Source organism: Dioscorea cayenensis, chromosome 6, assembly GCF_009730915.1.
Source record: "Dioscorea cayenensis subsp. rotundata cultivar TDr96_F1 chromosome 6, TDr96_F1_v2_PseudoChromosome.rev07_lg8_w22 25.fasta, whole genome shotgun sequence".
Taxonomy (NCBI): Eukaryota; Viridiplantae; Streptophyta; class Magnoliopsida; order Dioscoreales; family Dioscoreaceae; genus Dioscorea; species Dioscorea cayenensis.
The window spans coordinates 13,654,471-13,666,132 of NC_052476.1; the positions used below are offsets into that span (position 1 = coordinate 13,654,471).

The following is an 11,662-nucleotide window of genomic DNA, read 5'->3' on the forward strand; positions in this document are numbered from 1 at the left end:
AACAACCAAATGTTCCCGATAGGATGGGTAGTTGTGGAGAAGGAAACAAGTGAGAGCTGGAACTAGTTCATTAGACATCTAAAAGCTGATCTTTGTATGGAAATGGTCTTGGATGGGCATTAGTTAGTGATATGCAAAAAGTTTGTAAATCTTGTAATTGAATTTTTTTTATTGATCAGAATTGTATTTTAATATAACCAGTAATTGTTTCTGTAAGGTTTAATTAATGCTATTAATAATCTTCTACCATCAGTTGAGCATAGGATGTGTGCAAGGCACATATATTCAAGGTGGGGAAAAAGCACCCAGGTAAATAACTTCAACTAAATTTCTGGAATACAGTTAGGTCAACTAGTATTCCAGAAATGAAAAAATATTTAGATATGATGAGACACTTGAAGGAGGAAGGGAGTGATGTGACTAAGTGGCCCATAGCAGGTTGGTGCCAACCATTTTTTAGTGACATGGTCAAATGTATGTTATAGATAATAATATGCCTGAAACATTTAATGGGGTCTTGAGAGATGCTAAAAGTAAACCCATCATTACAATGCTTGAAGACATTAGACAATATGTAATAACTGGGGTAGTTGTAAAGAGAGAATTTGCTAGCAAGTGGCAAGTTATTTGTGGGCCTAATATAGTTGCCAAACTTGAAAAAGAGAGGAAAAAAAGTTCAAAGTGGCAGGTTGAGTGGAATGGAGGCTTAATCCATGAGGTGTTCTGGGATAATTTAGTGCTACATGTCAGGGAGGGGTATGTGGTTAAGTTACAAGGCCAGGCCTGTTCTTGTGGGAAATGGGACAAAAGTGGACTCCCTTATCAACATGCATTGGTTGCAATGTCATTTGATGGGCTAGATTCACTTGATTATGTGTTTGATTGGTTCAAAAAGGAGAGATACCTACAGGCATATGAGTTAACTGTTAATCCAGTGAAAGGTAGGACATTTTGGCCTAATAGTGCAGAAGGCCCACTGCTGCCCCTATAATAAGAAGATTGCCTAGCCGACCTGCAAAGAAGAGGAGGAAGGAGCCTTTAGAATGCCAAAATAGAAGCAAAACAAAGCTCTCAAGACATGGAAGGGTCTTCAAGTGCAGAATTTGTAATATTGAAGAACACAATAAACTAAGATGTCCAAAAAGACTTAAAATTGTAATGCTTTGTTCATGCTAAAATTTATTTCTATCTATCTGTTCCCATTAAGTTACTAATCATTATCACAATACTATGCTTCTACAGGACAAAACTGACTAGGGCCATGACAATTCATTACTAAAATCAGCTACTGTTGTTGCTGTTGATCTTAATTCATGTGGGCAGGAAAAAAATAAAAGAAAGGTTGTTCCTGCCCAAGCATCAAAAGGGAAGAGTAGGTCAACTATAACAAAAGGCAAGAAGGAAGCAACAGCTGTAACAAAAGGAGGAAATCATCAACGAACTAAATAGTGCTTTCCAACACCATGATCTCCAGGCTTTAATCACCACATCCTCGAGGCATAGTACCTTACCTTACCCTCACGATTCCTTTAGTTGATCCATCTGTTGGTAGAGCTTCAACATCATCAAAGGAGCATGGAATCATTAATGGACTGAAATAGGATTTGTTATGATAAAGGGTTGAAGACAATGAGAAGTCGTGAACATGGGGAAGAGAAGATGGATTCGGATCTGGATTAAACATCCGGATCCGAATCAGGTATAATATTTTAATTATTATTATTTTTTATTAATATTTAAATGATAAAAAATGCCACATCAGCATCAGAAGACGGAAAAACTAACGGGTGTTAGGTTTTGGACCAAATTTACTAATTTTAAATAATACAGATACTCAATTGGTACAAATTGGAATAGAGGGATTGAAAGGGCAAAGTGGATAGATTACAGGGATCATTTAGGGTATTACACCATTATAATAATATTTAATAAATAAATTTGTAGAATTATGATGTTGCATATGTTTAATAAATTTTAAAATATTTATTTTTGTTAAATAATGCCTATTGGTGCATCAACGAGTTTCTGTGAAATTTTTAAAAATTTGAAGAAAACAATAGATATAAACTTTTTTAATTCTTGCAAATGCTCACGTGGCATTGTCGGTTAATAAGGTTTGCTAAATCAATAATCACATATTTCTCACTATATCTTAAAACTTGCAAGGTATAATAATAATGAATATGAATGTTGGGTAAAATACAAAATTCTAAATAAATAAGACTTTTATTTATATTTTATATTATAATAATATTATGATAAACACAAAGTTTCATTTTATTTCATTTATTTAAGTTGAACGTGAAGTCTATTATTTCATTTAATTCAGAATTTTTTTCCTTAATTTTCGTTGAGATGACTGTTAAATAATGTTGATCTTCAAAATGAAAAGCAAAACAATCGTTCCAAAATTTTTTAGCAAATGTTCCAATAATTGTCATACTGTACATTGGATAGTCCAATGGTATGACACCAAAATATAAGAGGGAGGTCATGGGTTCAAATCCCTCCCATGGTAGTACTGTTCACTATACTGTTTATACACTGTTCACCAGGAATTCTTATACTATTTTCAGACTGTACATGCACTGTACATCCGGGTTTTAGTACTGTTTGGTACTGTTATATTCATATAAAAAAGGCGCTTGTCGTCTATTATTCAAAAAAAAAAATTACCCGCTAAATATAAAATTTAAAAAATGTTCCAATAATTCACTTGATTTTATGAGTAATTTAATTTAATTATTTTATTTTATTTTTTTTAACTCGTTTGTGATTAGATTGAATTTTATAGTATCACATATGCCGATAAAACTCATCCATTCTTGACCCACTGTTAGCTGAATACTAAATTTTTTATAACTAAATCTAAACAAAAAACCTTTGTCTGTAAAGGGTTGGTTAAAACAGTAAAAATGATATAAGTTTGGATCATTGAAACAAATTATTTTTATTTAAATTCTTGTATATATAAAAAATATTCACTAAAAAATACCTACCTCTTAAAGAACTCCCAATATACACTTTGTTAGAAAATGTCCTTGGATGTAAAAGACATAGCTTGCCGGACGTTTATTACTCAAGTTCAAAATATAGTCCAATTTTCATATCACTAGGGTGAAATAGAAGCTCAATGCCTCTTGCATTGAGGAGTCATTCAAGGGTATACGATTATTATGAAGTGCTTACCTCTTTGAATGACTCTCAGTATAGTTTTTGTTTTAAATTTTTTTAAATGTTTTATATAAGAGATAATCGTATCTTACAATAGAAAAAAAAAAACTCAGAGTTATGCATGTTTCATATTTTATTTTATTTATTTATATTTATTTTTTAGAAAATGGCTGTACACCACACATTAGCTCCCAAAAAAACTCAAAGATTTAATATGTTTCATATTTTTATTTTTTTAAATAACTTTTTTTTCCTAAGAAAATTGAGGTTTTTTTTTTAAAATATTGCATTTTTTTTTAATTATTTACTAAAATAAGTATCTTTTAGATTAATTACCAAAATGCGCAAAAAGTACAATGGAGTCTACTTGCATGGTACTTTTTTGCACATGGGTAATATTTAAATTTTCTTTTCAATTTTATAATAGTTTTTTATATAAAATTTTACATTTACAACGTTACAAATTTTTTAATTAATTTTTTCACAAATCTATTTATATTTTTCAATGGTTTTTTATATAATACGTTTTAGTCCTTATAATTTTTTTAAATTAAATTTTTTTCTCACAACTCTATTTAAAATTTACAATGGTTTTTTAATATAGTACTTTACGTTTAAGTCCTTATATAAGAGAGCCTTAGTGTTGTAATCGGGATATAGTTCCGAACTCTCAGAACCTCTTCAAGTAATAAGAGAATTCCAGAGTTTGATCTTAGGACCTACGTTTTCGCTTTAGATCTTTTATCTATCCTTTTCATCCTTTTAGAGTATGATATTTGCTTTTTTTTTTTATTACAAATGACATGTGTTAGAAAGAATTTAAATTAAAAAATATATATAAGGACTTAAACGTAAAGTATTATATTAAAAAACCATTGTAAATTTTAAATAGGGCTGTAAGAAAAAATTTTAATTTAAAAAAATTAGAAGGACTAAAACATAAAATATTATATAAAAACCATTATAAAATTTAAATAGACTGTGAGAAAAAATTTTAATTTAAAAAAATTATAAGGACTAAAACGTAAAATATTATATAAAAAACCAGATTTGTGAAAAAATTAATTCAAAAAATTTGTAAGGTTGTAAATGTAAAATTTTATATAAAAAATTATTATAAAATTAAAAAAAATTTAAATATTACCCATGTGTAAAAAAGTACCATGCAAGTACACTGCATCTTACTTTTTGCGCATTTTGGTAATTAATCTAAAAAATACTTATTTTAGTAAATAATTAAAAAAATGCAATATTAAAAAAAAAAGGCCGAAAATTGATGTACACCACACATAATCGCCGGCAGGCGGCGTCTTAAAAAGTGGATGGAAACGGCACCAAGAAATAAAGTCACATGGGGCTGACATGGCCCACTAATATTTTATCATATATATATATTTATATATGACCCACAATTACTACATAAGCAAGTACGCAAACCACTTCTTTTGGTTTTCCATTTTAATAAGTATTTATCCATAACCACACTATTGCCTCGAGATAAGAACCATCCTGATCATTTCTCAAGATGACCACATTACTATGTAAGCACGGACGTAACTTAAACCCCATTTTTCTCTATTCCATTTTTAGTGACTTATCCACGCACCACACCTTTGCCTCGAGATAAGAACCATCCAGGGGACCACTCCTTCGGCCAAAAACGGAGTATCGCACTTCTCTTTCCTTCTCCAAGAGCCTATAAATACTGCTTTTGCTAGTGGGATAGGGATCAAAAAGGAAAGAGTGAAAGTGAAGGAGAATGAGTGGGAAGGTGGTGTGCGTTACTGGGGCGTCCGGCTATATTGCGTCATGGCTGGTGAAGCTCCTTCTTCAGAAAGGTTACACCGTCAAGGCCACCGTTCGTGATCTTGGTATCAAACCCTAGCCTCTCCTTCTCTGTTATATATGTTATTGTTTATTTATTTAATTTTTTTTTTCAGATTAATGTGTTCTTGATTCGTGGTAGTGGAGGTGGTTTCATGGTCGTTTTCAGTTTTGATGATTTTGGGGGTTTGGGGGTTATTTTGTTTTTTAATTGATTAATTTATTATTTTTTTTAACAGACGTGTTCTGAAGTTTTTGATCGGATGCTTGATTGATGATGGTGGTGTGTTTGTGGTATTCATGATTTCAAGGGCTTCTTTTAACAATTTTTAGCTAGATTTTTTTTTTTAATTTTTTAATTATTTTCGGATTATCAAGTGAGAAGGGCTTCAGAACATCTATCTGTGGTGTTTTGGATCTGTATATATATTATGGTTTTTCAATGAGTGGTCTGTTTGCTTTTAATATGTTGTGTTCACTCCGGTTTTTTCTTTTCTTTTCTTTTTTTTTTCCTTTTCTTTTCCTACGGTTGATGTATTTGTTTTATTTTTTTGACTTTGTTTTACAAATCTAGGTGATCCCAAGAAGACGGAACACTTGCGGGCATTGGATGGAGCTAGTGAGCGGCTTCAGCTGTTCAAAGCAAACTTATTAGAGGAGGGTTCATTTGATGCTGTTGTTGATGGTTGCGAATGCGTTTTCCATACGGCTTCTCCTTTCTATCATAATGTTGTTGATCCACAGGTTCATACTTTCCTTAAACTTGCATAGGGAAGGCTTTGAAGTTGTGATATATATATATATATATATATAGCTGCTTATAGCTATTAGTGCTTGTCTTCTAATGATGAAATGACTTCATAGTAAGTTGGAGAGTGGCACCAAGCATTAGCAGATCAAGTTTGAGGAATTTTGAATTAAAATAGGCTAGATACTTTAGTGCTTTGTCATTAATTTTTGCATGGATAATCATGGCTATTTAGGGTACACTTCCATGCAAATTAGGATGCATGCTAATAATAGGATTTTTTTATTTTTTTTTAATTTATGTGTGAAGGAGAAAACTAGGAGTTGTATGTAAGAATTAGAGATCTGTGTAATCACTCTATAAAATGTTGATGAAAGTGAAGGTTAAAAGTCCAAATGGAATCCTTTGCACATTAAAAGTGTTGTTTTCCCTTCCTTGAAACCTAACAAACACCTATTATTTGAGGTGAGTTCACTTCTCCATTATCCTTGCTGAGAAGGGCTTATGCTAAGGACCACTGGGATATAAGATAATGGAATTTGAAAGGATGTAGGGAAAAGCCAAGGGACCTTCCAGTAGATTGTGACTTAGGCTTGGATAAATCCTATTTAGAAGATTAGTTATTATATTTGTGTCATGATGAATTTTGAAAAGCAAATGCTATCAATGATTTTGGCCTTTGTTTAAGCCTGCATGGAACCTTAGGAGATTAGTTAATGTATCCTGTTAGTGGATGAATACTTGAGGCCTTGTGCGGTATGGCTAAGAAGAAATCTTATGTGCCTATGATCTTTGTCAACCTTGTCCTTTCACCTTGAGTTTAAGACTTTGTACATGTATTGAAGTCATCTGAGAACAAATCTTATGTGCCTATGATCTTTGTCAACCTTGTCCTTTCAACTTGAGTTTAAAAGTTTGTACATGTATTGAATTCATCTAATTTCTCCACGTGTTCTGCAGCTTATGCTGGACAAATTGGATACCATCATGGTCAATTTTTGCCATCCTTGCGTCCATCTATGTAGGCTGTATCTTAAAATTTTTGGTGATTTTAGCATGCTACCTCATAAGTATATTAGTTTTAGGATCAATAGTTAATAATTGCATTGTAATCTATGGATTTCAGATTCTATACTAAGAATAATAATGTGTTTTTATTTTCCAATAATCAATCATCGTGCGCCTACAAGAGGTTAGTCCAGGAGATGGAAAATGAGTTTGTGATCAAACCTTCATGTGTCATTTCCAACTTGTCACGTGAAATCTAGGCCTATAATCTTGAGATGTCTTTGGCTACTCTGATTGTCCACAGGACATAATGCAGTAATTTGCATTGCACCATAGTACCAGTTATGTCTATCTGTTTTTTTTCTTCTTGGTTATCTATATGGCCCTACAATTGTTATTTTGTTGCTATTTCCGCAGTGCTGATGAAAACAGCTATTAAACAAACAGCAAAAGCCATCATTGTCTACTAACCATTGCATTCACTTATGCTTGTCTTTCAAAAATTCCTTTCTTGGAGAAAATTGTAAGTCCTGTGAATTTTAATGGGTTCAAGCTGTATGTTCAAATCTCCATTGCAGACTGAGTTACTTGATCCAGCAATAAAAGGAACCCTTAATGTTCTAGGCTCCTGTGCTAAAGTCTCTTCTATCAAAAGGGTTATTGTGACATCATCCATGGCTGCTGTTTCATACAATGAGAGACCCCGCACTCCTGATGTGACTGTTGATGAGACATGGTTTTCAAGTGAAGAGGTTTGCCAGCGTGATAAGGTATGCCTTTGCATTTCCTCTTGTCAAAGGGAACTTATGTTTAGCAACTATATATTCGTTTTTTCTCTTTTGTGCTCTTCCTACCCCTTATCCCCGAAAGTGGCACGCAAGAAAATGGATGGTATCTAGAACTAGAATTATAGGAAAATTCCATTTAAAATCATATGGAATAAGCACTATATTTGAGAAAAAAACTGTTCATTTCTTTTCCAATCTTAGATGTGTTCAATTTTTGATATATTGCCATCGACATAGAAGTTTTCAAGTCATTTGTTGCATCATAAAAAATTGTTACAAGTAGATTTAGTCTACCATATAATTTAAGTAAATATCTTTAAAATCAATAATTACCCCATAGCTGTTAGGGGTGTAAATAAGCACCAAAAGCAATCCCAAGTGACTTCTACAGGCAAGAGTTTAGGCCTGCTTTAATATTTTTGCTCGGTTAGTTCAAATGAAGCTCATTTCTTTCTGAGATTCCAAGGAGAATGGGTTAAAAGGTGTATTTAGTTTTCAAAATTTTCAGCAATTTAGAAAATTAGGATTCTTGGTGTTCTTTCAAATTTTTGGGATCTTTTAAAATAATTGAATATGTTTGAAATCATGTCACCAATCAGAAATCATATCTATTTCGTATCACAAATCATATGGGTTGGCAGTCATGAAAACTTATGAGATTATTAGTTAAATAAGTGGGATGTGGAATTTTGTTTGAGCATCACGCACCACAAGAAGGGGGGAAACTTTGTATAAATCTTATAGTTTTAAATACAAGTTATTTTGCACTCTCAATTACCCAATGGAAATTGTAATAATTGAAATCTTTTTAGAGCCATGAAAGAAAACAATTGGCAATAGGAAAATATTTTTTTAGAGCCTGTGATTTGTGCTGGTTAAGAGAGAAGTTAGCTTTTAACCATGCAACGCTTTAAGCAGCTTGAAGCTTATTGGTTATTGCATATAGCCATTGCATAATTTGAGACTAGTTATTTTTTTCCTTTTGTAACTTTTTGGTCACAGCATACCTACCTTGTTGGTTGGGAAGCACATCCAAACTTAAATCAAAAGAAATTTGGTTTTGCAATGATTATGAATAAAATTTAATAACCTGCCAGTTTTCTGATAGAATTTTGTCCTAATTATGGTGTCTTGATCTCATGGTGATGGTATTTAGATGCGGATCTATAATCATAATTCGCCCCCCCTGTTTGACCTTCTTTGATCAAGAAAGTTTTATATTTTATTATACTTCAGAATTCCTAATGTATCCAAATATTTAAAGAATTTTTTGTATTACCATTCACAAACCTTATGTCAGCTGCATCATGCATCTAATGCTTAAGATTTACAAGTGATGGATAGATGTATCCCTTGTCTTGGAATTATTGGCAGCAGGAAGCCCATTGCTAAGTCAGACTGCTCGCAAAGTTGATTGTCTAAAATGACTTAATTTCCTGACAATAATAAATGTTCCTGTTACTATTGTACATGATAGGCCTCTGTTTTATATTCATAAAGCTTGGCTATTTTCTAACATCTTGGTTTCCTCTCAGGCATGGTATGTTCTGTCTAAGACCCTTGCAGAGGAGTCAGCGTGGAAGTTTTCGAAAGAGAATGGCATTGAGTTGCTTACAATCAATCCAGCAATGGTCATTGGTCCTCTTCTGCAACCAACTCTAAACACAAGTGCTGCTGCAATCCTCAACGTAATATCTGGTACATGACTTATCATGGTATTTGATTACTGGTATTAGGGAACATTGAACACTTTAAGTTGTCTAGCTATTCTATGACTGCATATAATTTTGCTTTCTTGGACTGGTTTCGTAGTGAAAATTAATCCTGGTTCCTAAGTTTTTAGCAAGGAATACTAGTTTTAGCTCCACCTGTCACTCGGGAATACTATTCAATAATGGGTATGAGGCATTTTCTTCGAAAATCTCGGAGGGCTTATGAGCTCACTCTTTTCCACTCTAAAGAAAAGTGGAGTTCATGATTGGTCAAAGTGACCAAATTGTTATCATCTTCTTTAATGATTTTATAAAGGTGAGGTTTGGGGGAAGAAAATTGAAATACAGCGGGAAACTTTGGAATATGGGAAGAAACCTCTTCTTGTATCGGTCAAGTTATATTAGATAATGCGGATGATTTGTCATTGGACTTATGTCAACGCCTTTGATTGGTGAGGAACAACCAAGCATTTAACAGAAGAATTGCAATGGTCTAAATATGGGAAGTCCTTCTGTGGACATTGGGCTATTTTAAAGTTCATTTTGAGGAGGAAGATGCAAAACATTTTTTGTTTATGCACCAAATTCAAGTGGTATGATGGTCAAACAAACTTATTATATACAATCACAAAAAATGAGTAGACAGACTGGTTCAAGTGGTGAGAAAATAAACTTGAAAATATATTTAAAAATAGATATAGTTTCAGCAAATTAGCCATTTTGAATCGAAGTTTGAATGATTTGAGGTGCTCATGATTTGAGTTATGAAAGAAAATTTTTGCAGTGTTATGTGGAAGTAGTTTTGCATTTTGGTATCCTTTTTAATGTTTGTCCAGAGTCGCAGTACAGTTCTTGATAAATGTAGGAAGCTAAGGGCAACAACACATCTGCCTTGAATACTAAATTTTGAAAATCTTTATGTTTTCCTCTGTAAATTTGAAATTTATTACACGTCTAATTTTAAATATTTTGGGAAGGTTCTCCACCTTTGTGAATTGATTGCGTATGTGGATCTGTGGAAATGTGATGGGGTGTGTATGTGGATCTGTGGAAATGGGAAGGGGCATCAAATTTTTAGCTGAGTAAATTTGCTTCTATTTTTTAATAACATTTAGTTTGCAATCCTTGCTATTCTTTTAACCAAAATATATAATGCTTTTTATAATGATATAGCCGGCAAAGAATTTGATCAATATGCCTTTTCTATTCTGGCACTAATTTTGTCATGTTTCTTGTGATGTATGGCAGATGAGACTAAATGATAGCTAATCTATTTCAGGAAATTCTACTTTCCCAAATATGACCTTTGGATGGGTAAATGTGAAAGATGTTGCCTTGGCACACATTTTGGCATATGAGGTTCCTTCCGCAAATGGTAGATATTGTTTAGTTGAAAGAGTCGCACACTTTTCAGAGATCGTGAAACTGATTCATGAATTTTATCCATCCCTTGAACTCCCTCAAAAGTAAGTGACCGTCTTCAATTCATTACTCTAAAAAGTAATTTAACACTTTCAATTCCTCAAACAACATTATGATAGGAGCTCAACTTTCTATATTTTCTGATTCGAATATACCATATGAGCAATATTCTTATAATATTCACTGTATATATATTTATATGACCATGCAAAAGATTGAGATAATGTGAATAATTATGTTATTTTTTTCTTTGATTACTGTTTATGAGCTGACATTATCTTGTGGTTGTAATATCATACTTGGCAGGTGTGCGGATGATAAGCCATTCGTCCCTACATACCAGGTCTCCCAGGAAAAGACTAGAAGTTTGGGAATTGATTACGTCCCTCTAGAGACAAGTTTGAAGGAGACTATTGAAAGCTTGAGAGAGAAAGGATTTGTCACTTTTTAAACTGCATTTGCGAAATAAAGACTTGAATCCCAGCATTTTGAGTTCAAGAAGTTTGTTATGTGGGATCATCCAAGTTTCTGTGTGAACTATCTGAATGTTTCTTAGGTTTGTTACAAAGAGTACTTTTGGTCTTGCCTCTTATGTTAAAGCTGATGTCATGCTCAAAAATGATCTGTCTTGTTTGATGATTGGCTTGTGTTTTGATGCTCATTTGTCAAGGCCAATGGACTCTGTAAGGTCTGTATCCTAATGGACTCTATGAGGTGAAAATAATGCTAAATATCATGATTTTGTGATTTTAATGGTGAAGTTAGAGGAAAGTAGTCTAAACACTCTCTCAGCACTCCAAATTTTATGTTGGTTAAAATTTTTGTCAATGTCATGGTTAAAAATGACTTTCATTTACTTAATGCTAAAAGTGAATTTTGGGCTGATGTCTTGAATTTAAAATATGGCACTTTTATTTTTTTGAATCACAAAGCTTTGCTGATTGTTCTTGGTTCTTCTTGTGCCTTTTGGAGGACAGTTTTTAATT

At 32.7% G+C, this 11,662-nt stretch overlaps 1 protein-coding gene across 1 annotated transcript; it reads left to right on the plus strand.

The window, feature by feature from the left end:
- The first annotated feature begins 4,886 nt into the window (after positions 1 to 4,886).
- LOC120263503 (phenylacetaldehyde reductase-like) lies at positions 4,887 to 11,429 on the plus strand. Its single transcript, XM_039271434.1, has 6 exons — positions 4,887 to 5,045; positions 5,573 to 5,742; positions 7,333 to 7,524; positions 9,078 to 9,240; positions 10,534 to 10,720; positions 10,983 to 11,429. Exons 1-6 carry the CDS (start codon positions 4,934 to 4,936, stop codon positions 11,125 to 11,127), a joined length of 969 nt encoding a protein of 322 aa, XP_039127368.1. The 5' UTR covers positions 4,887 to 4,933; the 3' UTR covers positions 11,128 to 11,429.
- The last annotated feature ends 233 nt before the right edge of the window (positions 11,430 to 11,662 follow it).